At 40.0% G+C, this 25,821-nt stretch overlaps 2 protein-coding genes across 5 annotated transcripts in view; one reads left to right on the plus strand and one right to left on the minus strand.

Annotated features, from left to right (window-relative positions):
* Positions 1–3,872, minus strand: part of cntnap5a (contactin associated protein family member 5a) — a 111,289-nt gene extending 107,417 nt beyond the window's left edge. Inside the window, exon 1 of the mRNA XM_008328141.3 lies at positions 3,574–3,872. Within this exon, the coding sequence (XP_008326363.1) occupies positions 3,574–3,646 (73 nt within the window). The 5' untranslated portion in view covers positions 3,647–3,872. The remainder of the gene's footprint in view (positions 1–3,573) is intronic.
* phf11 (PHD finger protein 11) overlaps positions 1–25,821 on the plus strand; it is a 959,893-nt gene that overhangs the window by 509,301 nt on the left and 424,771 nt on the right. The window lies entirely within an intron of this gene.

Raw genomic sequence — 25,821 nt, forward strand, 5'->3', positions numbered from 1 at the left:
ACGAAGATTGGCAATGTCTAATGTAATTAATGAGGTTTTGCGCTCTTCAGAATGATCTACTAAAAAATAAAATTGGGTTCAAGCTGCTGAGTGAATGTTAAAAAAAAAACATTGTGGTCAATATAGTTTAATTACTTTTTCATTAGCTGTTGGAGTAGATTGTATTAAAATAATTATTTTTTGCCGCTTAATTGCTTTTGAATTAGACTGAAGTTTAACAAAGGCTACCTTTGTAATTAAGACACTGAGTGGAGTTGAGTACGGCACTGGAATCTAATAAAGACTTTTTGGGAATCTTCATTACTCGAGAATCAGTTTGAAACAATGCTGGAAAAAAGGAATAAAACCATAAAAGATGATCTAAACTGATGACTGTTTCTCCTATTGGTTGGACTCTAATAAAGACAGAATGGCTTCTGTATCCGTCAGTTTTCACCTTGGATGACGTCATTGTTTTAAATAGACTTCCTCAGTGAAGAACGGAGCCAAAGAACATCATTCTGTTCTCATGTTCTATAATTGAATAAAACCTGGGAATTCAATTTCAGGTATTACAGGTGCCCAGAAAGGGTGTGTCTCAAAGAGCGGGTTGTGACCCAAGAGTGGGCTATAAAGAAAGTCTTCCTTCTGCAATTGAACGGAGTAACATTTCTAGAGCAATTTCTACCTTTTAAGCAAAACTACATTTTAAAGATGTTATTTATATTTGCCCTAAAGGTTATTTATTTTGAAAATATCCATGCATAATAAAATGCCACATTTACTCAGTGAAACACTGCATTGCTGTAAAATATTTTTATTTAAAATGTGATTTATTGCTGTATTTTTTTATAAACTTTAAAGCACTTGAACATGACCAGGTAGTTGTTTAGAAATCTAAAGTATTAGAGTACTAAAACAAAGTCAAATTAACAGCCAATGTGAGAAGTGATATAAAATATAGCAACTACTCTTCTGCACTTTTTTTCCCCCAAATTTTAATTAAAGCCAATAAAGTACAAATTTACAGTAAGTACTCATGTCCCTTGTAAATATAACTCATCTTTATGAGGACATTCTGCACATTGTGCTGTAATTTATTATCAAAAACACACCGGAGCAGACAGTGAACTTTCTTCTCCAGGTGCTGTATCGTTTTGTGAAGGTGAAGATCTAACCAGCAGCAAGGACACCTGGGGGCATCACTCAGGGGAAGGGAACGTATAAAATAAAACATATAAAAAATGTCAGGATGCTGAAACCTGCTCTGCTGATAAAAGGCTGCTCTGCTACATGACCGTACATGTCTTTTGTCTGTTCTCACCTTGTATTTTAAAATCTTTTTTTTTAAACTATACATTGCTCCATATGTTCTGGCTCCACAGCTGCGCGCCGGAAGCACGGCGGCCCCGCGTCGGAAGGGGGGGGGGGGGAGGGGGGGGACCAGGGAATATAAGCCATTAATTAAATCAATTAGGCCACAGAAGCTGCACGTGCTTCTGTCGTTCCGCGCCGAAATCCAGATGAGAGAGTGAGCGTCTCATGGAATGTGACATTTTACTGAGAAATCAACAGCGAAGGCTCACTCCGACGCCTGTTTACAGGGTCCCACCAGCTGCCGTCCTGCTAATAAATCCACAGATCTGTGCCCATCTGTCCGTCCCACTGTCTGTCCTTTGATTGGTGGAACTGTTTCCGAGGACAGCAGGAAGTACAGTTCTCTGACGGTCATTAAGTGAAAAGCTCTGGTTGCACATCTGTCTGCGGCCAAAAGCCCCGTAATCCTCACAAACATCCAAAAATATCATTGTGGATCTCTGATGTTGTTGACAATGTCAGGACGGATGAAATGTCCATGAATGTTGTTAAGGGACAGGGTCGGGTCCCACAGATTGTGCACAGCACATACTACTGTGTGTACAATCACAACAAAAAATACATGTGTAAGATTTATCACAATCACAACAAAAAATACATGTGTAAAATTTATAAATTTACTGGCAAAGGGTACACGCTAAAGTACATATTAATATTGTCTTAAAATATAAGTTGGTCTTTTATACGTCGCACATTACAGATCAATTATCAAATGTGGGCTGCAGACTGGGACATTCTGACATTGTATTAAAAGCTTGGGCAAAACCCAGTGGTTACAAAATCGGCCTGATCTGATAAGTCACTTGGGTGGTCCACGAGCCTCACTGTGGACATCCCAACACTAAACTCTGAAAACAAAATATAGTAAATATTCATCATGCTCATGTTCCATATCATCAATAAATCTGAAAATTATTTTGTTTATTTCCTCTCATACAAAGGCTTGTAGTTCAAAAACTGTGGATAAGACAATGCTACTATAGTTTCCAAAGAAAAAACATACGGCTCGAGGACCATATTTTGTCCCTCGGTAGGTCTTATCGGACCTTGACAGCTTTTATGGAAATAAATATATGTATGTATATGTGGATGCATTATTACAAAAAATGTGCAGTGACCAATAGACACTAAACTTTGTGAAAATCTGATTTTTATTTTAATTATGTTTTGTTGTATTATGCTTTGTTAAATGCGATTTTTGAAGTATAGGCGGCGCTATTCTGAAATAAAAAATGGCATTCTTTTTACTATGTGTTTTATTATTTTCAAAAGCAGTAACTGTAGTGATGATTGTCTCACACATGCGGGCGTCTGTATTAATTTCAATTTAAAGACTAAATATAATGCACTGATTTGGAGAAATTCGTTTCTTGGTGTGCATTCTGTGCGTTTTTTTTATTGGTCAACATGACTAATTCCAGCCAATAATCCAGTCAATAAAGTCGATATTTACGTGTTCTGTCCGTCTATTGGAACGGACAAATAAATCCCCATCGCGTCTCCTCAGAACCGTCACGGCTCCGGGGGAAAAAACGGGACTTTGAGAGTCAAACACAGCGTTGACGAAAACAATTAGCGGATGGCAAACACCCAATAAGTGCTGATCGATCTCTCAGTGCACAGAAAAGGACGAGCACGCGGCCATCACACAATTCCTAAACTGGACAAACGGGAATGACTCCAAACGCGCTCTAAAAGCCGTGCGTCGTTTTTCCACGTAGAGGAATGGAGCTGCGTAAAAGAGCAGCCGAGCCGCCTGCTCACTTGAGCAGCGGCCACTCAGCAGTTTGTCTTCATCAGTGCGTCCAAACACCAAGCCTGAGAAAACACACACATACACACACGCATATAATGCAAAAGGTGTGTGTGTGTGTGTGTGTGTGTGTGTGTGTGTGACAGGCGCGCTGCGGGGCCAGCTCTCCAGACTGCACCTGTCTGTGCGCGGAGAGAAATGAACCTGTTTGCTTGACCTTCACTGCGCATCTCCACCGACTCAACTTGCACATCACCCATAAGACAGAACTTCAACGCATGCAGCAGCAGCAGCAGCAGAAAAAATAAATAAATCAACATCCTCGTTTACCCCCCTCCCCCCCCGCCTCCTCCATCACCTGCCCCAGCTCCAACATCAGCACCAGCATCACCAGCACCGCAACAAAAACTCAGCATCCACTCGGCAGCTCACAGGTGAGCCAGCTTCTAGGTGGGAATACTCACAGTGAGTGGCCGCGGAGGCTCCGCGCAAGACGCTCAGAGTGCAGAGGGAAACCACATGCAGGAGAAAATACATCTTTCCCAGGTTGGAGGTGCTTGGTTTTATCCGTGCGTCCGCAGAGAGAAAGACAGATGTGGCAGCGGGGAAAACACAGCCTTTTCCTCCTTGACCCTCCAGAGTGGAGGCATAGAGGGAGAGTGATGCTGGAGAAGCGAGCAGCTTCCACGACGACACTCCCTGCACTGTGTGTGAGCCACTGCCTCTGCCTCTGCCTCTCCTCTCTCTCTCTTTCTCTCCCCCTACCCCCCGCCCCCCTCTCTCTCTCTTTCTCTGTCTTTATTGGAAGAACAAGAGCACTGTGATGCCTGGTCGCTGCAATACACAAGCAAAGTACCTACAGGGAGTAAGCAGCTGCAGCATCTTACTGTACACATACTGTATGTACATGTATGTACAGTACATATATATGTATATACTGTATATGTGTATCCTCCCATCATCGCAGTGGCATTGATCATGAAAACTTTCTCACTACAAAGTCATATGTGACACGTGTACGTTTTTTAAAGCAGGGGTCCTCAACCACCGGTTCGGGGACCGGTGCTGGTCCATAAGTAATTTGGTAGCAGGTCGCAGTGGGACACAGTGAAAAAATGTACTTGAGTTTTACTCATTTACTTCATCCAAAAAGAATCCAGTCATATCCCTTTACTTTTTTTCATTCGTGTGACAATGTTTCAGAACAACAGGTCATTCAGACTCTGGTACTAACTGAATTAAATTGAAAAACTCAGTGGTGGTGTGGTATTACAGGTCTGCACTAATGGATGACAGCGGCCGACCTGTCGTTGGTACAACAAAAGTTGGGCACCACTGGTTTAAAGGAAGTGCAGCGCTGCAATTGTAAATGATGTTCAAGTGCAGCCAGAATATTTGTCACTATGTGCAAAACTAAGAATTCTTAGCCAGCGGCCAAATAGTCGTATGAGCAACTTATATACATATAGTTTCTCCATCATCTCTGGTGCTCAGATTTTAATTGTTGAGTAAAGATTGATTCAACACAGCCTCTGAATCTCCACGCTGAATAAATGTGTAATAAACAAATTGCAAAATCACATTTATCCTATAGGGGTTAACTCCCTACAGCAGTTTCTCCAGGTGTCACACTTCTATCTGCTCAGGCCAACATAAAGAAGCAGTGAATCTGTGCGCTTGTTGAATGTGTGAGTTCCTTAAATCAGGCTGTTGGTTACACACTCTGAACATGATTAGCTAAAGCACCAGCCCTGGGTGAGTGTCCTTGATTTGTGTTTAATTGTCTCGACAAAGCAAGTTAAAAATGTTCCCGCTCTTTAATCTGCTTCGTTTAATGCCGACGTGAACGCACCATAAGGCCCGTGACTTTGGGATTCGGTTCTCTTAGTATGTTGCCGGTCCTGGCATCAGATGAGTGGAGATTGTACGTGCGCTGACAGGTTGATAATGAAGTCATTCTCACTACTAACACAGACCTTTCTATTTGTGGCGGCGATGACTGCGAGGCGGCAGCTCAGCGTCGTCTCTCAGACATCTTGTCAGGGAGAAGAAAATCTTTCCCAGTTGTCCTTAAATCAACACTTTACATTAAGGATGTTCTTATTTGAATAAAACAGTACTTTTTGATCATTAGCATAACTGCAAACAGTAGCGTTTTTAATCCATACCGCTTCACAAATGTGGTGTTTATACTAAGCGTCCAAATCGCTGCTCAACTTTGTTTTTATTTTTAGATTACATTGATGCTCGTGGCATCGGTGCTGGAAACGACTACGGCAGAGTCAGAGTCGTTCATTCACAGGCAGAGTGTGTTCTGTGAATATGGGCTACACCAATGGCTCTTGACATGATTACATTATGCGAGTTGAGATGAGCCACACGACGACAATAACTCTGCGTGACGCGTGTGTCTAACACACCTTCCAACTATTTACAAAAAAAACAACAACAACAACAAAGTGTTGTTAGAGAGCATGACTTCACAACTACAAGATCACTTGTCGTCTCACTGCTCACAGCCAGACCCTCTGTTTGGACTCCAAATGTATCTATGGAGTTGGCACGGTTGGCCTCCAACTGTGCATGGGTTTTCTTCTCAGGCCCAGAAAATATGTAAATTAGGCACAAACATGTGTGTGTGTGAATGGTTGTTTACGTCTATATGTAGCTCTGTGATGAACTGTGAAGAACTAAAACCCGCCCTCGACCACTGACAGCTGGGATACGCTCCATCTCCCCCACGACCCTGCCCAGAATTGCGTAAATGATGATAAATATATGAGGGTTACGTATTTGGGCGTTACTTGCGGAGGTTGTTGACTCCTTGATGCATGTTTTTTTTTTATGCCTTTTCCCCCGTTTTATATTTAAATTGTAACAGGTAATAAATATAAACAGAACCAGAAACCAGATTATACAACGATCCCACACCGTCCCAACCCACCCAGAGACCGCCACTGAATATGGAAACACAAAATAGGCAAGCACTGTGAAAACCAAACAAATAGTTTCCTCCTAATTGACTAAAACCACGTTTTTACATTGCGAAAATGACATAAAATACGGACCAGTCTGGAACATTCTGAAATGACTGTCAATTGCATCATTTCCCCTTTTCCATTTAGCCATGTTTATCCTGGAGAATCAATTCCTCTCTTTAGGCAGAGTCCCATCAATCGCTTTTCTCCCCACTGCCTGAGTGAATCACAATCTACCCAAGGTTAGGGGGGGAAAAGAAAAAAAACAAAACAAATCAAACATACTTGTGTTTCTGTAGGGTAATATTCCACATGCAGCATCTGTTGCCGTCCATTAAGATACACCACACCAGATAAAACAATTGATTGTTGCCTGCTGTGCACATTGATCATCCCTGAGCCCATGTGACGTCTTACATCAGTCAGGCAAAGTCTGGCTGATATTGTGCCGTGTGGTCTGCGTCCATTAGCATGGTTCTCTGTGTGCAGCTCAGACTGATCAGAACGTCCATGCATCTTATCAAGAACATGTGACAGGATACAGGACACGTAAAGATGAATGTATCCACTGAGAGATAAAACCTTGTTCGGTGGTTGAGGCAGTCACTGCCCTATCCCTGCATGTGTCCAGAACAGCTGTTCAGTGACGCTCCTGGTACGTAGAATTGCTACTACGGAGGTAAACCTCAATTTCTCGCCAGATGTTCTCACACAGTTAAGAGGTTCAATGTATGATTTTGCATGTTTTTCCCCATGGTTTCAGCTATTTAATCAGTGGAGGATCACAGGATAAAGACTTGTTTGGTAAATGTGAAGGGTGTATTTTAGCCAACACATGGTGAAGGTTGATGAGAGTCATTTTTAAGAAAACAGAAATGGAAGTAGAAGTTCCCAATGTGTTTGTTTTCTAAACTTTGATGTCACTTCTGGTCTTTTTGTCTCAGAGCTGGTAGGACTTCAAAAGAGTGGTCTTTTACACAAAACTTGTCAAGCTTGGTCTTCAAGGGACAAATAAGAAATCTCTGATTTACTGCTAACGTTAATGGTCCTCTGTGGTTCTTTGAGTCGTAACACCATCAGGTTTCCAGTTCAAATGACTATTTTTTTCAAAATTGTATTGTTGGTACGTTATTAAGTCTGAGTGGTGCTGCAGTCAAGGCCCTTTCTCTGCATTTAAATTCTTGTGTAAGTTTGCAAATGGCTTTTTACTTAAAAAAAAAAAACACAAGAAGAAAATACAAGACTTCTATATAAAATTGTTACCAAAAGGATCTCGACAAGCAGCAGTTTCGGGAATCCTTAAAGCTAAAGAATGGGGATTATAGGCAGAGCAGTCCACAAATTGCCACTTCAGGGACAGGATTGAAGAATGTGTTTGGGAGAGGCACAAATGAAACACACACAATGTCTTCAGAGTGTTGGATTTAGGCGTCAACCAGCGCTGTAGTTCGTGACTTCCTTTTTGTCTTTTCAATATGATCTGTGTAACAAAGTATCAATAAATGATGCTAATTCACTATTTTAATATCTACCTAGGAGAAGCAGCAAGTTTAAGGCAAAAAAAAAAAAAACCTTCAGAGAACAAAGTACAACATATTATTATTATTTATTTATTTTCTAATAATTATTTTAAAAACTGTTGTAAACTTATGGCTGTTTATCAACAGAAAGCAGAACATCTCCCACTTGGGAAAAAGCCACTGTTTCTTTCTAAAGCTAGTATTTGAGGTGAGTTTGTTAAACTCACTGCAAAAGCCTTTCAGCGTCTTTGTCTTGTTCACAAATTAATTTGTAAAGCGTGAAGGACAAATATTTCAAAAAAAAAAAAAAAAGAAATTTCAAGACGGAAGATCTTCACATTTTTAAATGGTGGCTTGTCAAACCGCCATCATTTGAGGCCATGAAACAGAGAATATTATTCATTCAAAACCTTTAATATACATATATATATATATTATTGACTACAGGCTTTTTTCTTTTGTTTTACTTTGCCAAAACTATTTTATTTTGAAATTGTATTTTTCCCTTTGTCACATGGCTGCAAGATGGTGTGTGTTCAAGCTAATCCTATTCAAAGGACAAGGCTACCTTCAATTCTCAATGATGCCACAGATATACTGTCCGTTAAAAGTAATACGTTTAAAATGGTTGTTCAAGATCCTAAAGGAATGCTGATTATGACAGACACGTGCTAGCTAATCCTAGGTGAGCCCTAGCTAAACCAGCTAACACTATTTCTTTTTAGATTATATTTAACTGAGGTCTGAAGCCAACACTCAGAATTTGTCAAAATATCAGGGTTGAATTTCGAACAAATCAACGACAGTCCGCCTGATCCAATACCTCAGCCCAAACACTTAACTTTGTTCGACATGCTGTGAACAGGGACACTATCGTCTCAGCAAGGGCAAGCCAGAGGTGGAGAGAAGGTGTTGGATTGATATAAGTACATGCAGATATTTCAAGTAACATTATCAGTATCGGACATGAAAAAGTTGTATGACGCAATCCCTACACTTAACAGCAGGACTGATGCCCCCTGCTGGCTCCATATTCAACTGGCCAATATTTATACTGTATTGAGAGGATGTCACGTTCATTTACAACAGTGTGGCCAAAGTAGAATTGTTGCACAAGTGTTTAGATTAACAGAATTCTATGGTTTATTATTTGAGAAAATCTTGCGTAATGCACCATACCTAAGTATTTATTGACATGCTATGAAACTTAATCTGATTTTTTTTTCTGCAGCAACCTAGGCGACTACACAGCTTTAATCTAGTCCTCAGTTGTATGATGAAATCATCTGTGAGTCATTTAGAGAGTTTTACAATTGCCAGGTTAATGGAAAAAAGAGGAAACGCTTACAGAAATAGTAAGAAATAGTCATTTTTATATTATTTTATATATATATATATTATTATAGGGACAGAAAGAAAATTGAGTTTTTTTTCTGTCCTGTAAACTAATGTCCTCTGTCAGGTTCGTAGATCAGGGTAAAGACAGATTTAAGACCCTATTACACAAATAAATGTGCTAGTAAGTAAGAAGGGACATTCATCAAAATGAAGAGAATACAATAGGCAACGTGAGACACGGGCTCTTAAGATACGGCGGTGCACTAATAGTGTAGCTCACTTGGTTGAAGATAAAGGAAGAATATATGGGTATAATTATTTTTTTATTTTTTTAATACGCAGGCATTTAAAGTAAAGTAAATAACATGAGGAGGATTCTGAGATGACAGTAGCCGCGGTAAATCACCAATAACCATTAAACAAGAAGACAAAGCCTGAGCAAAGATGAACTAACAGAGTGTTAAACTTAGCCAACAGTTCAGCATATTAAAACCACAGCTACTATTATGAAGAATAATGCACAAAATAGAGACAAAACCACGTAGATAACACAAACAAAATATGGAAGACTCACGGGAGATGCGTACGGAAGTACGACGAACACCTGAAGTGACCGAATGAGGCGGCGTGGGCTGCTCCGAGTGCTCGGCCCCCAAGTGTTGGTGTCTGTAAGCGTGCTTGTATCTCAAATCTTTACTCGTATCTCGAAGCAAAAACTTGCTCGACGGCTTGCTCGTATCTCGAGGTTCCACTGCATTAGCATCTCCTTTTTATTAGGTCATCTGTTCCTGCTTTTTTCCGCTTTGCTTGGTCATATTTAGAAATGTTTATTTATCTGGATTAATAATGATCTATTACGCTTAAATACAATAAATAGATATATAAAAGCCAGGTGGAAAAAAAACAAGAACAAAGGCAGAAATCCAAAAATAAACGACAGCAAAAGACAGGAATTACTGTCACGTTAGCCAAACGACAGGTAGATTACCACTAGCAGGGTAACACTGACTCCATGTGGAGCTGCAGCTTAAACACTGCCCTTCCTCAATTGGAGGCCACGCCCTCCAGTGCTCTGGCTCGTCAGCTCTGGATTCAGTGCAGCTGTGGAGAGAGGACACCCGCAGCAGAAACCACAGACCAGGACAGAGAAAAACACCAACACCACGCATATACTCTATATGTATACACATAGTAGTAATTAGGGTACAGAGTAAAGGATTATGGTGACTACAACAATACTACGCAGTGATTACAAGAGACACTTTATTGTAAGAATAATGTGATGTTTGGCGTTAATTGTGATAAATTCTCATACACAGGCAGGTTATTTGCTGTGTGTCTCCGGGTAGATTACCCTATGTATTTGTCATTGACAATGTTTAGCGCTTACACATGCAGTGAATAATGACCCAAAGTTGCAGTGGATCCAATTTCGTGTAAATGCGTTACTGCAGCCGTCGTGCTTTTTGGACCAAATTACGCAATTTTTTTCCAGGAAGACTCCCGTGTTTACAGTGCAACAGTTCGATAGCTGCTCAATTCTGAGACGTAAACTAAACACTTAGCTACTAATTTATGTTCTCAAACACAGGCTCATCTCTTCTTAGATCTTTTTAATGAACGTTTTTGAAATAGGATAAATTGGTATTGATGGGGCAGAAACCGTTGTGTTAGAGCTGGAGGCAAAAATAAAACGACCACAACTGGGATTCTCCATTATTCAGTTTGGATTCAACTCTAGGTACTGTACGACAAACACAAAAGACGCTGTACGTCCAAGTTATGATGGGCCAATTGTGGTACTTTTTTTCAGTTTTTTTTTTTTAGATATTCTAACATTTAACTTCTGTATGGTTAGGCTAACTTTTTGATATATTTTAGCTGGCCTGTTGTTGAGCTTTAATCTGTTGTTGTTTCGTTATTATATTTTTATTTTCCAATTTCTAAATGTTACCTTTTTGATACCTTGAGCTCTTTTAGCTAACGATTAGCTTTTTCCACGCTAATTTCTTCCTAAATTTCACTAAATTTTTATATGTCATTTATCTTCCTTCACTTCGAACAACTGTTCTGTGCAGTTGGGCTACATCGTAGCTGTTTTTGTAGCCGACTGTGTGCACACGCAGAGAGCTCATAGTGACATTAGGATTCACTTGACATCACCTCACTGTCTGCTCGGCAATGGCGAGTCCAATATTCAGCTCTCTGTATTTAGCCCTGTTGTGATCTCGTGCAACTCCTGAGGGAAATATTGGCCTCTTAGCTGCTAAATGCCCGGCTTTCTTCAGTATATAGAGTTGCTGACTGTGGTGTTTGGTGCCTAGGAGTACAGTACAGTACAGTGCATTACACCACTGTGTTGTGCAGTAGAGTACAGTAGTGTGCATTGTGGGATTTTGAAGCCTTTTTTCCGCTGATAACAGCCGATTGTTGCTGCTACTTATCCTGCTAATGAGGACGATGAGGGTTTAAACAACACAGGAATTTGTGAGCGGTGAAAAGTGAGTGGCTTTAAAAGGTGCAGGGGAGACTCAATTTACGCCTGGCACTAAAAAGATGGTTCAGGGTTTCTTTTTGAAGTAGGCTTTGAGAAAACACTTAATGCATAGTTAAGGTATTATTTACTGGTGACAGTGTGCTTGCCTGTGCAGTACAGCGAATGGGAGTTCCCCGTCTACCGCTGTATTTATTGGTCTTATTTTAGTGTTTGGTTTATGTGAAACAGAGACGTCCACAGTAAATGGTCGGAAGTTATGTACACCGTTTTTCCTGTGTTTATACTGCAGTTTTTGGCCTGTCCCACATTCATTTACGCACTGACAGCAACTGTTTTAATCAGGGACACATCGGTATGTAGACCTCAAACTCCGATCATTAGGACGAGTCCAGTCGATTTCAATTCACAAAACATGTTTGCCTCAGTGGTTTTAAATCAGTATCAAAAAATGGACAAAAGTAGAACTTTTCCTATATCTATCTATGCAGACGATATTATATTGTGTTTATATTAGCAATAAATGCTACAGCACGGCGTGGGCTGCTCCGAGTGCTCGTATCTCGGAATACTCGTATGTTGGGTTAGGCTCGTACCTCAAGGTATTACTGTATAATAAATTGTTATCGGAAACATATTTGATCTCACTGACTTTCTTCTTCAACATTTTTCGCATAAATTGCCTTGACTTCGTCTCCAGCATGTTGATCCCACCCCTCCCCCTCACCCAGTGATCTATTGATTTGTTTTGTAAGAATCTCTTATTAATAATATTTTTTTTTTATCCAACTATTCTTATTTTCCCAAAGGAAACCCACACATGCTCAGACTCCATACAGCGTCAACCCCATTCCTCGCAGTTCAAACAAGCGAACAATTTACATGGAAATGGAGAGGAATCTCCTACATTTCTTTTTAAAATCACCTCTTGTATTAAAAATAACCCTGAGAAAATGTTTTTTTAAAAAGGGATTTTTAAAAAAAAAAAAGTATCTGATAAAAGTCTTCTGCCTCTCACACAGCGTGTAGTTTCCCTTTTTTCTCTGATTTTTTTTCCCTTTTACTTGAAAGTGGTCCCTTCCTTTCCTCACTGTATCTTTGTCGCTTTAATTAGGATCAGGGTGAAGATGATAACAGAGAGAAGAGCCTTCATCTTGCAAGTTAAGTCAGTGGAGCAGAGAAACTGCAGGATGTTCCCCTGAGTTCTAGCATCTTGATCTGACTGTGTTATTCTCTGCTTCCAGGAATACCGTAGATATATATATATATATATATATTACCACAGTTCTATTCATGTATTTGCATCTACTTTGCAGAATATACTGTGTTGGTGGTGCTGACACTGTGAACCTTTTGTTTCTATACCGTACTCTCCCTATTAGCTTAATGACATGTGACATTTGAAAGTCTGGCAAGGAACTGAACATTTGTAGGATTGACAGAAAGTTCGAGATTTACTGAGAAGCAGCACGTATGATGTAGTTATACACTTGTTTGCTTTATCTTTAATTCTTATTAATATTCATATTACATATATTATTATTATTATTATTAATATTTGATGGTTTTTGTTTATCTGGGATTTCTTCTTCCTAGGCTACTTGTCAGCTAAATTCATTGTACCATATATGTTCATATAGAAGACTCACTAATAGTGCTACAAATTTTTTTTCTGTTAACATAGCATTTACTTTTGGTTAACATGTTCAATAACGTTTACACACGATGAGCTGTGAGAGGCTAACGCGACGTTTTCTGCTGTTTTCTGCAATTCAATATTAACATGTTCTTTTTCATAATTCTTAACCAATAATAGACATAACAGGTGACATTTGAATTGACCCCAAGGTTGAAACTATGTATTTAGCAACGGTGGTTATTTCAGTTAGCTGTTTAAGAGAAACCTTTAGTTATTTTTATAACTAGCGCTGCTGTTCTTAGGCTAACCATCTTTGTTTTTTCTATATTTAACTGAATATCCCTGACCTAACATTTATCTATACTCTTTATTTTAAACTGATCTATTCTCTGATTTAACATGAATTTTGAAGACCTGATTATAGAACTCAGTCTGGATACTTTTTACTCAGGCTTTGCAAAAAGGTAACTATCATTTTTATGAGACCATAAAAAAGCCCACATCATGCAAATTTCAAGGGCAATTTCAGATATTTTAAGAGGATTTTTGAGCCTTGAGCTCCCGTTCATTTCTGACCCTCTTTCACGCTCCCCGGAGGCTCTGAGAACTACAATAAGCCGTTGATGCTCAATTTGTATTGTGTCTGTATTGCTCATACAAAACAAAACATTGCTCTAAAAATAATCACAGAACATAATTATAAACCCCATTAGAGCATGAAAGTTTTGTGGGAAGTTGTCTGAATGACAAAGTTTATCCTCGATTTATTCTGAAATCGGGGAAAGATTTCCATCACAAGCCAAGGAATATAATTGTGTTCAGCTTACACTTTGTTCTCACAGATTGCCTTGGCTGCGCCATTTCACAGCTGACTAGTGGACAAAAGCCCAGTCATTCCAGCATCAGTGGAGGAATTAGGCTCAGCTTGAATGGCCATAATGGTCTCCCCCATATCCTTGTGTGAGCTTTTCAATTCACATTATGCAAACCCAGTTCTCATATTGAAATTGCCTACAACTTTAGTCACTGAAACAAATGTTTCTAAATACCCCCCTCGTCCGTATGGAGCTCGGGAGAGTCATGAAAGGATCAAAGGAACATGTTGTGGCGACGAGCTGGACATGAGAAATGCTGCAGTGGCAAATGAAACGGCCGACCGACATTGTCAGCTACTTCATTTTAATTGCAAGGATTATGGTAGTCATTTCCAAAGCTAATGTTTCTTGTTCCATTGCCTTTCACATTCCGCCCTGCTTTATTGCCCTTACGATGGCTTTTTTCTTACCACTAAAAAGACAATCAGTTTTGTTCATTCTCTCTCCTCTGAAGTCACACCATGTGCTTTTTCTTTCATGCGACCACCATCTCCACATTGTAATCATTTTTTCACTACTATTTAATATCCAAATTTGATCATAGTTAATAAAAATGCATGCCTTCAGAACCATTAATATAATTTGGTTCGGACATAGCTAATCTACAAAAGATCATAAAAGTAACGTACTAGGACATTCCTCAACTGGAAGGTCAATCGTTATGCGTAGATTCTTTAACACAACTTCTTGGGGGGTGGGGGGGTTTGCGACCAGTGCCTTAGTAGACAGGCATTCATATGTTTGACTGTAGATCAGTGTTTCCCAAATTTTTTTCTGGGGATTTTAAAAATCATAAACCTTCACGACAATTCTGGGGACCCATATTTTAAAAATCATAAACCTTCACGACCCAAATCAATAGAGATTATTCGTAAACTCCTGGGAAACATGATGCGAGACGACCCAAAAAAAAAAAACCTCGTGCGACCCAGTCTTTGGGAAACATTGCTGTAGACCATATACTGCAGATCTGAAGTTGAAGTCTCCATTAATTCATACTGGACAATGAGATAGAATTTGAAACTTGAGCTGCTTCATGAAAAAAACATTTTCCCATGTATCATCAGCGTAAAATAGCAACAAAAAAACCCCAAAACACAGACGAACGGTGGAATTATTGCATACACAGTGTGCGTCATTACAATCTTGTAAAATACTTTGATCTAATTAATTATTTAAACTACTTGATGTGATTACTACTTTAATTTGGACAGTCCTATAAAGAAAAATTGACCAAAGACGACATAACCCTAGAGGTAAATCTCCTAACTTTTTAAATTATGTGTTAAATGAATATTTTCTTTGACATAAATCTCCGCAGGACAAAGACGCAGGAGAGTTTTCAAATCAAGTTGAGACCAGTTCTACAGTCACAGCAGCCGAGTTTAAAGAAAACAAAGAAATCAGTGTGAACAACTGAAAAAAAGGTTAAAAACAGCCTTTTCTGTCAATTAGCTAAGAAAGCATTTTCACTTTGTAGGAGCTCAGCCGGTGACTTAGAGTTACATGCTGCTGGCGGCTGCATATGATAAAGTCAGAGTTTTGCTTCACAGCTTATTATAGTAGTGAATATCCAATTATCTCAGAAAACAAAAATAGGAAATAAAATAATTCATTTTCTGCTGTTGCATAATTTGTTTGTTGTCCCTTTCTTCCTAAATAATGTCAATTCCCTTATTGTTGCAGAAGAGATAAAAACACCCCACACTGAACAGAGTCGCACGCTGTCAGCGGCTACATAATTAATGTAAATGAATTTGAATGCAAATAAAAATGAATAAATGTAACAGCTTTGAGTTCCAAAGACTCGGGGGAGAACAAAACCCGTACGTGCAGCTGACCTTACCTAACTGGTAAGTCTGTTGACAGGCCACAAGACCTTTTAATATGGTCCTCGCATAAGTCAGTTCTTAGTTCGTAGGAATCTTAGGAAGCATCAAAAAATGAGGAAGTAATGTACAGGGGGCCTCAACTCGTGGAGTTCTGTTCCTACAGTGGGACATAACCGGATTTCCGCCATACATCAGTAACTGTCACTCCCTTACGCTAACACAGTGGTAACATCATCATCATGACAGGGATGTCAAACTCATTTTGGTTCATTTTGGGCCATATATATATATATATATATATATATATATATATACAACATGATTAAATGTCAAGTATTATTTTTTAATATTTATAATGAAATCATTTTACAAGGGGGGCAGATTGAAACCCTAAGAGGGCCGGTTCTGGCCCACGGGCCGTATGTTTGATACATCTGATCTAGGACATAAAAACATCAGAAGAGTCTGACTTATGCCTGGAAGACATAATGAAGGGCAGAAGGTCCCAGAAAAACAACACAATTGAAAATGAATGTAGTACAATCCACAATACATGGTTTTTGGGCATTTAATCAAGACAGAGTTGGTGGATTTTAGTCACTGCTGTGCAGCTAAACGGTTGTTTGTAGTCTGTGTTGAAAGTTGCTTCTAAAACCTCAGAAAAGTCGTTCTAGTCAACATTACTAATCAGTCCAAGTCCTTCACAATCCATCTGACAATTGACGCCTCCAGACAAGCATGCTGGGAGTTGAGATGGTATTTTAAGCCTGAGGTGCTTTTTCAAACCAACCGTTTTCCGCAATGCGTGTAAAAGACTAAATCTGTGTATTAGAGCAAAGATAATTGGATGAACAGTGGAATTATTGGATGTAGGATGCATGGCTTTCTGCCTATACTTTAAAATGAAATAAAACATTATCCATACATTCGTCTTCAGGATTGGTACGAGTCCACCACTGGCAAAAATCAAAAGATTTGTGAATATTTATACTAAGCTTAGCAGGTCTTTTTTTAAAAGTAAATTTGCACTCTATGTAAATTAGGCTAATTTTACCAACCATGGAAATGAACAGTGCAGTAGTGAGATCTGCTATGATGTATGGTTCAGAGAGACAGTGGCTCTGTCTAATAGACAAAAGGTTTAGATCAGTGGTTCTCAACCTTTTTCTACCAACTGAGAAAACATGGATCTCTCTGAGTACCACCATGATGACCAACATTAGAATATAGCAGCAGAGGCCTTCACTGTTAGCTTACTGTTAGTTAGAAAATATGAATTTTCCCCATGTACCTCTAGAGAGCGCTCTTGTACCACTGGTGGTATGTGTACCACAGTTTGAGAACCACTGGCTTAAATGAAGGTGAGATTTTCACTAGGAGAGATCAGGTTGGACAGGAATAGAAATGATCAGATCACAGGGACAGTTAAGGTGGTGCAGTTTAGAGATGAAGCTAGAGGAGAGGTGGAGAAGGTCTGGACCTGAGATGATGAGTGAATACACTGGACAAAGGATGTTGGAGATGGAGTTGGAGAAGAGGAAGACCTCAGAGGAGATTTGTAGATGTAGTGATGGAGGACATGGAGAGGGTTGACCCTTAAAGGGAACGAGCCAAAAAAAGCAGACAAAAAAGAAAAGGTCAATTATGCTCTTCTTGTTAACTGAAAATAATTATTTTCCAACATGATTTTTTTCCCCTACTGGCGCTGCCCTCCTCCTGCCCTGACTCCATGTCCTGCAGGTTATCAAGCGCGGGGAGTCTTAACTCGATCATTAAATGTGTGAGTGTGATTACATGCTCACACACATGTGCTTGAGCACAGGTGGCGCCCTTTGTGCTACTCACTCAATTTACACTTGAAGCCAACTTTATTTGCACCTCCAGCACTTGCATTGTTGTGCACTTTATTCCTTCACCTCCCATTGCACAGGCTGTGAGACATGACAGAAGAGTGGGTATTTGCCAGAGGGGAATTTGGTGAGGTAACTGCAGAGTGTCTTCATGAAAGAGGGTTTACACTTCATAAAAGTTTATTCATTTTCCAAATATTAAATGATCTGTGAACAGGTTTTCAGCCTTTCACTGCCTCCTCCAATCACGAAGTGGGAAGTCGGAGTTGTTTTGGTTCAGCCGTGAAAATCCTTTGTCCGGCAGGCCAAGAGGACAAGAAGACATTTACATGGTCCAATCTAACACCGTACAATGGCGACAATGCTCTCGCACAAAGCAGCTAATTAAAGTGACCCACGATGCACCTCGGCCCGCTTTGATGGCACAGATATCCTTCACTGTTGTGATAATGATGTTTTCCGTCTCTTGTTCACTTGTGCGGAGAACACTCCAACACCTTGGAGAAAAAAAAGCTACACTGTCACTCATCAGTGACTCACTTTGTTCTGAAATGGGTTCTGAATTAGTTCACAGGGCTCCAAACTACTAATAGGGCTGAACCCCTGCCCCCCCCCCCCCCTTTTCTCATCAGCTCAGGCTGATAATCAGCACCGTCTGTTGATTTTTCCAGCTCTATCTGACTTGCAAAGTTGTGACAAAACAGTCAAGTATGTTAAAAAAAAAAAAAACACCCCCTCACCTTTTAAAATAGATTTCCCTGCGCTGTGATCGTAGCGGCTGCAAATACCTGCATCATTTCCATATCTCATAAACAGCAGCGAACGAGCCGAGAGATAAGATGAATTATTATGCAGAATATCACCTGAATAAATGCTATCACATTACAATAAGTGCCCGCTGTGATGGGGCCAACTTTTCCGTCACCGGAAAGAGAACGCCTCGGTGCTGGGTGGGTGAACACAGGCACTCACATTTATAACAGGGTTCAATTTATTCATTGATTAGATTAGAGGAATTTCAGAGCTCGCTTTTTAATCTAGCAGCACTGATTGCAAAAAGGTGAAAAATCCTGTAATGAAACCAGAGACAAAAGAAACAAAGTCATGTTTTTCCTCTTGTGTGAGGGTTTCCTTCCATTAGGTGAAGTGGACAGGTTTTTGACCATTGTTAATGATATAGAAGTGAAGGTACGATGTCTGCTCTGATCAGCTCCGGCTCCCCCTGTGACCTTGAAAGATTTGCTGTCAAAAGATGACTTTTTTTTACACTTTGAACGGACCCGTATGAATTGAAATGTACCATTAGCTTCAGGAGCTGTCCCCTCGATCCTACTGTCCCCTCCCCTACTGACTTTTTCTGGGGACCCATATTTTAAAAGTCACAAACCTTCGTGACCCAAGTCAATAAACATTCATTGTCAACTCCTGGGAAACATGATGCGAGACTACCCCCCAAAAAAAGTAGTATTTGAGAAACACTGCTCTAGATCAGCCCCCCAGACTGACAGAACAGGCTTATATGAACGTACTGATGCTTTTTTTTTTAATTTTTGCTAAATGTTTGAGATGTTTGTTTTTTGTAGTCCGAAATAGTTACCGTTAAAATTAGGATCTAGGCCAATTTTCTAAGCCAGGGAGTCATGGCTAGGGGGCCTCGGACACGTGCTTTAACTCAACCTGATATTACCTGCACAAAATAACCAAAGTGGTGGAGTTACTGTACGGTGTGATGCTAAAAACCTTAGCGTATGTTACTTGGCTAATGCTAGCTTTTAAAAAAATATAACCTCAAAAACCCAGACAAATTAAAGCTTCCACTTACAAGTAGTTTGAAAGATCACAATTTAACAGCTTTTCCAGCAGATGTTTCCACTCGGCCTCACTGTAGCTCTTGAAACAGAACATGTTTCCATTTTCCTTTGGCCTCAAAGGAAAATGATCTTCCTTTTTCCATTTTTTTTTTCATTCCCACTCTTTTCTCAGCAGTTCCACTAACACAGAATCACCCTCAGACGAGGGTTTGACATCAAACAGGCTTAAGGTGTGTAAATGTGGTTTCATCTTTCTAACATGTGACCTGTGGGATAACACAGCACCTCAGCCTGTCATCTTTATGTATTTATGGTCTTTCACACATCTCCTTTTTCTCCTTCTTTACCTTCAACTGTTGCTCCTTCTTTTCTTCATTTCGTGTTACTAAGCCCTTTTCATCCCGGAACTCTCCGGAGATGGTTCTGTAAGTTAACAACACGTTACAACACCGGCTTTTTCACTTGGAGCTTAAACAGCACAATACAGCACAACAGCTTTTATTTTTGACTGGATTTGTGAGAAACGTTAAAACAGAATGCATTTAAAACTGAACTCGTCATTATCCTTATTTTTTCTGCTTTCATTATTTTATTTTTCCAAGGTTATTGACTTTTTTTTTTCAAAATTTGACCTGGATTAAATGATTTATTGCCCTGTAAAAAATAATCATTTTCATGGGTTTGAGATGAATTCGAGGCACAACATCTGTTATCTATGCCTTAGGAACTGGACTTTATGATGTAGAGTATTTCTTTTCTTTACACTTGCGACAGAAACACATGGCCAGATGACTTTTTTTCTTTTTTTTTTAAAATAACGCCGCTCTCGTATGACCTATTGGCTGCACAAGAAACTGTCATTTTCTCGAGCACGTAATGAAAAAGGCAGGCGGACGCAGCTGCAGGTATCACTCCGGACCCACAGGGCTCTCATCCAGCATCATAATATATCGCAAGCGTGGTCTCATTTTGTGGGAGATTTGTCATAATATCAAAATGGTCAGATGCCTTCCACCGGTCACAGGAGCTTTTCCTCGCCCACTGGGTCGCCCTGTCAGACACAGAGAAATAAACTCTCTGTCATACTTGGCTTCTCGGCGGGTTACGTTACAATCTGGGGTTTTGGGGAGGGGAGGCACTGCGGCTGAAAGTCGCAAGGATCCGATAGGTAACTGCAGAAAGTCTGTGGAATGTGTTTATATATTAGTAAAAAAAACTACTGTATGAATGAATTAATGTCCTATTCTTATTAAAGGAACCACGGCATTTTAACACAAAACTGAGGACATACAGTAACCTGCTCAAGAGTCAGTGGTCTCCATCTTTTTCATGATGGAGCAGATTTGTAGTAAAGAACAGATCTGTACTGCAGGCAGACCAGTTATGAGGGTTTCATTTGTCCTGTGAAAATGGAGTCTCTAGGAAGAGACAAGATCCATATGAGCAGATTCTCAATGTCAAGGTAGCTGTTCTGTTGGCATTTGGATTCCAAAACCAAAAAAAAAAAACATTCCCCAAAACAACTGAAATCTGAGCTCATCTGAGGATTCCACAGTATTTTGGGCAGAAAAAGGAAGAATGAGATTCTCTTAATTATTTAACGGACGTTTTTTCCCCCAGAACAAAGCTTGTTTCTGACAATCCCAGAAGATGTGTGTATAGTTTAGGTCTTTTGTTCCACACAACCGCTAACATAAAGACGTACGGGCGCTCACAGGAATTAATAGTTGTCATAGTTGTTGTCTTCTCTCTCCCACTCCCCCTTAACCCTAGAACACTAACCTTTAAAGTAGTAACACCATCACTGACGTTGGGTATATTTTACCCAATATAATATCCCGGATAAAATACAGTTATCAATTTATGTAAAAGTACAACATTGTATGCCGAATTGTAGTACTCTTCCTTAATTTCTCCATATACAGTATCACATAAAATAAAGAAAGGTACCATGGGGGCAACGAGAAATTTCCAAAAACAAAATAATGGTGTTGGAAACGTGTTCTTTGGTCCACCCATTCCTGGGAAGTGTGAGCCTTGTCTGGTGAAGGCAGAGTCTTCCTGCATCACAAATTCCAGCTGTAAAATATGTTACTCCCTATCACTAACGTCGAGTGAAAATCACCCAAACGCGTGCCTCTTGAAAAGAAACCTATATGGGAGGAGGGAAACAAACGTACCATTAATGACATCAGTGAGCAGCCTGGAGCCGCCCAGGGACCCATGCAACTCAGACAGCAGCAACACAGTGAAAATCACCCGACGTTAGTGTTCTAGGGTTAACATACGTTTGTAGTCGACGAAGCTTCCGGGTGTCTTTCATGTTGGTTCCACTGTATGTGCTGGTTGTTACATCACTGAGGATTTTAATGTTTTATTTGAGTTCACACAGTACATGGAGGACAGTGGGAGGGAAAAACCGAGAATGAAAAAGTGATGCGGGCCTTTACCATCACCAAAGTGGGTTTCTTTAATTGTTCTATAAGTCCCTGAAAGAGAAAAAGTATAAATAAAAAAAAAATGCCAAGCTGAGGGCCATCTTATTCACAGCGATAATTAAAAGTTCATTAAACGGCCATTATAAGTGGCAGCAGTGCTTGATCAGCCGTTTGGAAGAAAAATAGACGGCAGGACGGAGAGACGGATGTACGAGAAGGACACGGGAGTAGCCGTTCTGATTTGTTTGCTGATCAATACGCTCACCTGCATCCTTCTGGTAATAATCGTAAAATATATATGACACGCTTAATCGATTTTAACCCCCCGCAATTATGTAATGGAGGAGGAAAAAAAAGAAGCAATAGACCATCATGGATCTGCCGAAAAATGACGGATAAATCAGTGGAATCACTGAAGCCACTGATCCGATGGCCGCATTCCATTCGTCCGTACTGAGGAACAAACACAGAAATACTCTGTGTATTGTATTAGAGTGAGTACGGTCGGTGCTAACAGATTCCACAAACTGTTACATGTAATCGTGATGTAAACTTCCACTTCTCCTGGTCGTTAAATTCTAAAATCTGTCAATGAAAACACCAATAAAAATCTGACAAAAAAAAAAGAACATCAAAAAAAACCTGGTTTTAGGTAAATAGTGGTCGCCCGTTCAAAATAAAAGGGCACATCATTCCAAACTTTAGAGGCCATCATGGCAAAAGATCAGTTCCCTCTGTGATCCGTTCTATATTTGGGGCCAACCAGGAGCGACGGGTCATCTGACTTCAGAGACACAGTTTGTTCTACAGATGTGCAGAGGTCGGCCAAATAAACTGGAGCCAGGCTGTGTTAAAGGGGGAAATTCAGCAGTTGTTAACTGTGTCGTTCAAAGTCACTAAGTCGTGTCAGAAAAGCAAAATAAAACAAATTCAAACTAAGTTGTCCTGTTATTCTATGCCTTGTTGTTTATGAATGAAACACTCCAACGCTATGAGACACTAGTTCATGTTGCATTGTACTTGAATGAATAGTTTGAGCAAACAGGAGGTCCTCCACTTAGTTAGAACTCAAATACTGTACATAAGTACCTTTGTCACTCAGCTATGCTAAGACGGTCATGCTAACATAATCTGGGCCATAAAACATCCTATTACCTATTACCTGTAAATAACATGAGGTTCATGTTTTTGTCCTTTATTGTCATGCAAATAATTTCAAGTTTAGAAAAGTTTGTGCATTTTTTTTCCACTTTCAAAATTCATCAAGCGGGGCCAGATTCAAACCCTCAGCGGGCCGGTTTAGGTCCTCGGGCCGTTTGTTTGACAGCCCTGTCCTAAATGAAACAGTAAATCAGGTAAAATCAAGACTGATGTACTATGTGTGGACTTCACATGTTGGTCCAGAAACTGGCAGCCCAACAAACCAAAAGAAAAGACTGATGTAAAAAAAGACTGTGTGGTTTTACTTTAACAATAATGACATCAGAATTAAACCACAAAACTGCATCGGAAAAGAAAGGAGAGTAGCTGTCCTTTTTTTAATAACTCCAAAGTACTAGCAGTGAACCACAGTACCAGCGAATTAAAAAAAATCACCCAGAACAGAAGAAGCCTCTCGGCTGTGAGGTTGCGGTGTTTAAACCAATAGCACTTATTAAATCCACGTATCCTGAGGAACATGTAGCTACAGCACACACAGCACACACGCTGTAGGAGACGGTGCTGTAATGAAGCATCTTGAATGTGTAAATAACAAGCTGAAACACTGCACGTAATCAACTGTAAAGGTTGCGTTCCTGCGCGACCCCCGTGCAGTAATTATGAGAATTAAACAGCACTGTGCTCTAAGGGCCTGGCAGTCTGTGACAGGTGTTAGATAGCACTGTGACTTTACAAAGAAACTCCAGATCCTGAAGTCTTATCTGTTGTAATGGAGCAGAATAAACCACTTTTTTTTTTTTTACGGTGACATTGCAACCTTTTTCATTACAATTTTTCCCTGTCTGGGCTTGAGGAAGAGAGGGAGGTCAGTGAGAGTGCACTCAGCCAGTGGCAAGGCTACAAAAGCTTCACACAGAGGCTAATTCACAGCACAGGCCTCCACCATCAAAGTGCTCAGTTGTGGATTTAATTGAGATCGGCTGAGCTCCCGACTGGGAATTCAGCCGCACGGCCAGCTGACACCGGCAAATCATACACTTCTTCTTCATAAACCAAACTCCTTCTTTTTGCTGAGCTTCACAGAAAGCTGGATCTACACATACAATTACATTATTCTCTGTCATCACAAAAGGTAATTATTCCCCTCAGAACGCCGCGCAGACCAAGTAACTGCTGCTCAGCCTTGAACTCCACAGGGATTGTGTTATTTAGCAGTGTGTTTTTTGGAGTTGTTGCCGCTGGTAAAAGTGAGTCACAGTTCAAACAGGAAGTACAGGAAGTACACTGAACTTAAAGTTACACTTGGTCATCAGGCTCTAGCTGTTGGAGAAACGCTCAGTTGTTGTCGACCACCAACAGTTAGTCTTTGGAGAATGGATGTGGAAATAAAATGATCATGTTTGCAGATGATGTTGCATTTTTAATTCAGGAGTTAGAACTGTTGCCACTGCAGCAGGAAGATCACTGGTACTATCTGTCTGTATGGAAACACTATTGAGAACCTGATACCATGTATATTTTTATCTGTACAAACTACTGTATGAGATGCTGCCACCTAGTGACTAGGCTTTTTATCATTCAAGTATTCCACAGTGGTACACTCATGTCCAGCATGCCATATTCCATTGGAAGCCCCTCACACCACCACTGACACTTCACTACGCTGCGACTGGTCCACTTTATATTAGCATTATGCTTCTGCCCGCATTTCCCCAATAAACGGCACAGAAAGAGCTAAACATTTTAGCATTTTAGCCTTTATGCATGACTTTGTTGTAGTTTACAGGAATGCTACATCTACCTGCTCCTGACCTGGCCCCCATGTCAGATTTTACTTGGTGATGGGTTAAATGCAGAGGTTAAATTTCATTGTGCATGGTGTGCTGTGCTGTGCTATGTCACAAATGACAAATAAAGATAAGTTTAAGTTAAGTTTAAGTTTGCCCACGCCTGGTCTAGGCTGTACTCCACTTATTGACAACTGGGCGAGGCCCCCTCTCACCTGAAAAAATAGCTGTAGACGATGATTGGATGGATTTTAAATCAGCACAATGTCCTAGATTTTGTGTAAATTATTACTGGTTAAAAAACATAGAAGGATGACTGGATGGGTGTACAGCTACTTCGATAATCACTTATTGACTATTCTGTAATGCCATGCCATTTTACAAGGATTAGACTCATGCCTAAATGCTTTGGCTGCAATTTCATTGCAGTGCCAGGGGGGGCATTGATAGAAAAGTCGATTTGTCGACACGTTGATGTGAGCGGCACACGTCAACGTCCCCTTGCAGGACGACTTCTGCCAATACTCTTTACCTGTGACTGGCCTAGGCTGATATTTTATCCTTGACCTAACCAGTGGTCGGAATCAGTTTATAAAAAGGTGCTAAAGGCACTGTCTTCGTTCCATTAGCAAAAGCTACGACCGTAACGCAACGTGATGACGTCGCCGAATGACTTAACTTCAGAATAATAATAATAATTTATTTTGACAAATTTACATAATTATTTTTTGTAAGGTTTTATAAGGTTTTTGTCCTGAGGTGGTTTTATTTAAATGACTGTAAAAACATTGGACAAAAACGAATGAAGAGCTTTGAAAAGACATCAGATAACTGAAGAATTATCAACAAAAACTCTTCCCTAAGAGCAAAAAAGAATCAAACCTTTATGCTTATGAAACAGTATAGATTGTGTCCAACTGTGGCCAGATTGTGGCTTTGAAGATAAACAGTGAAGCTACCCCATGCTGTCCATCACACGTACCCTCTTT

Source organism: Cynoglossus semilaevis, chromosome 16 (assembly GCF_000523025.1).
Source record: "Cynoglossus semilaevis isolate Cse_v1.0 chromosome 16, Cse_v1.0, whole genome shotgun sequence".
Lineage (NCBI taxonomy): Eukaryota > Metazoa > Chordata > Actinopteri > Pleuronectiformes > Cynoglossidae > Cynoglossus > Cynoglossus semilaevis.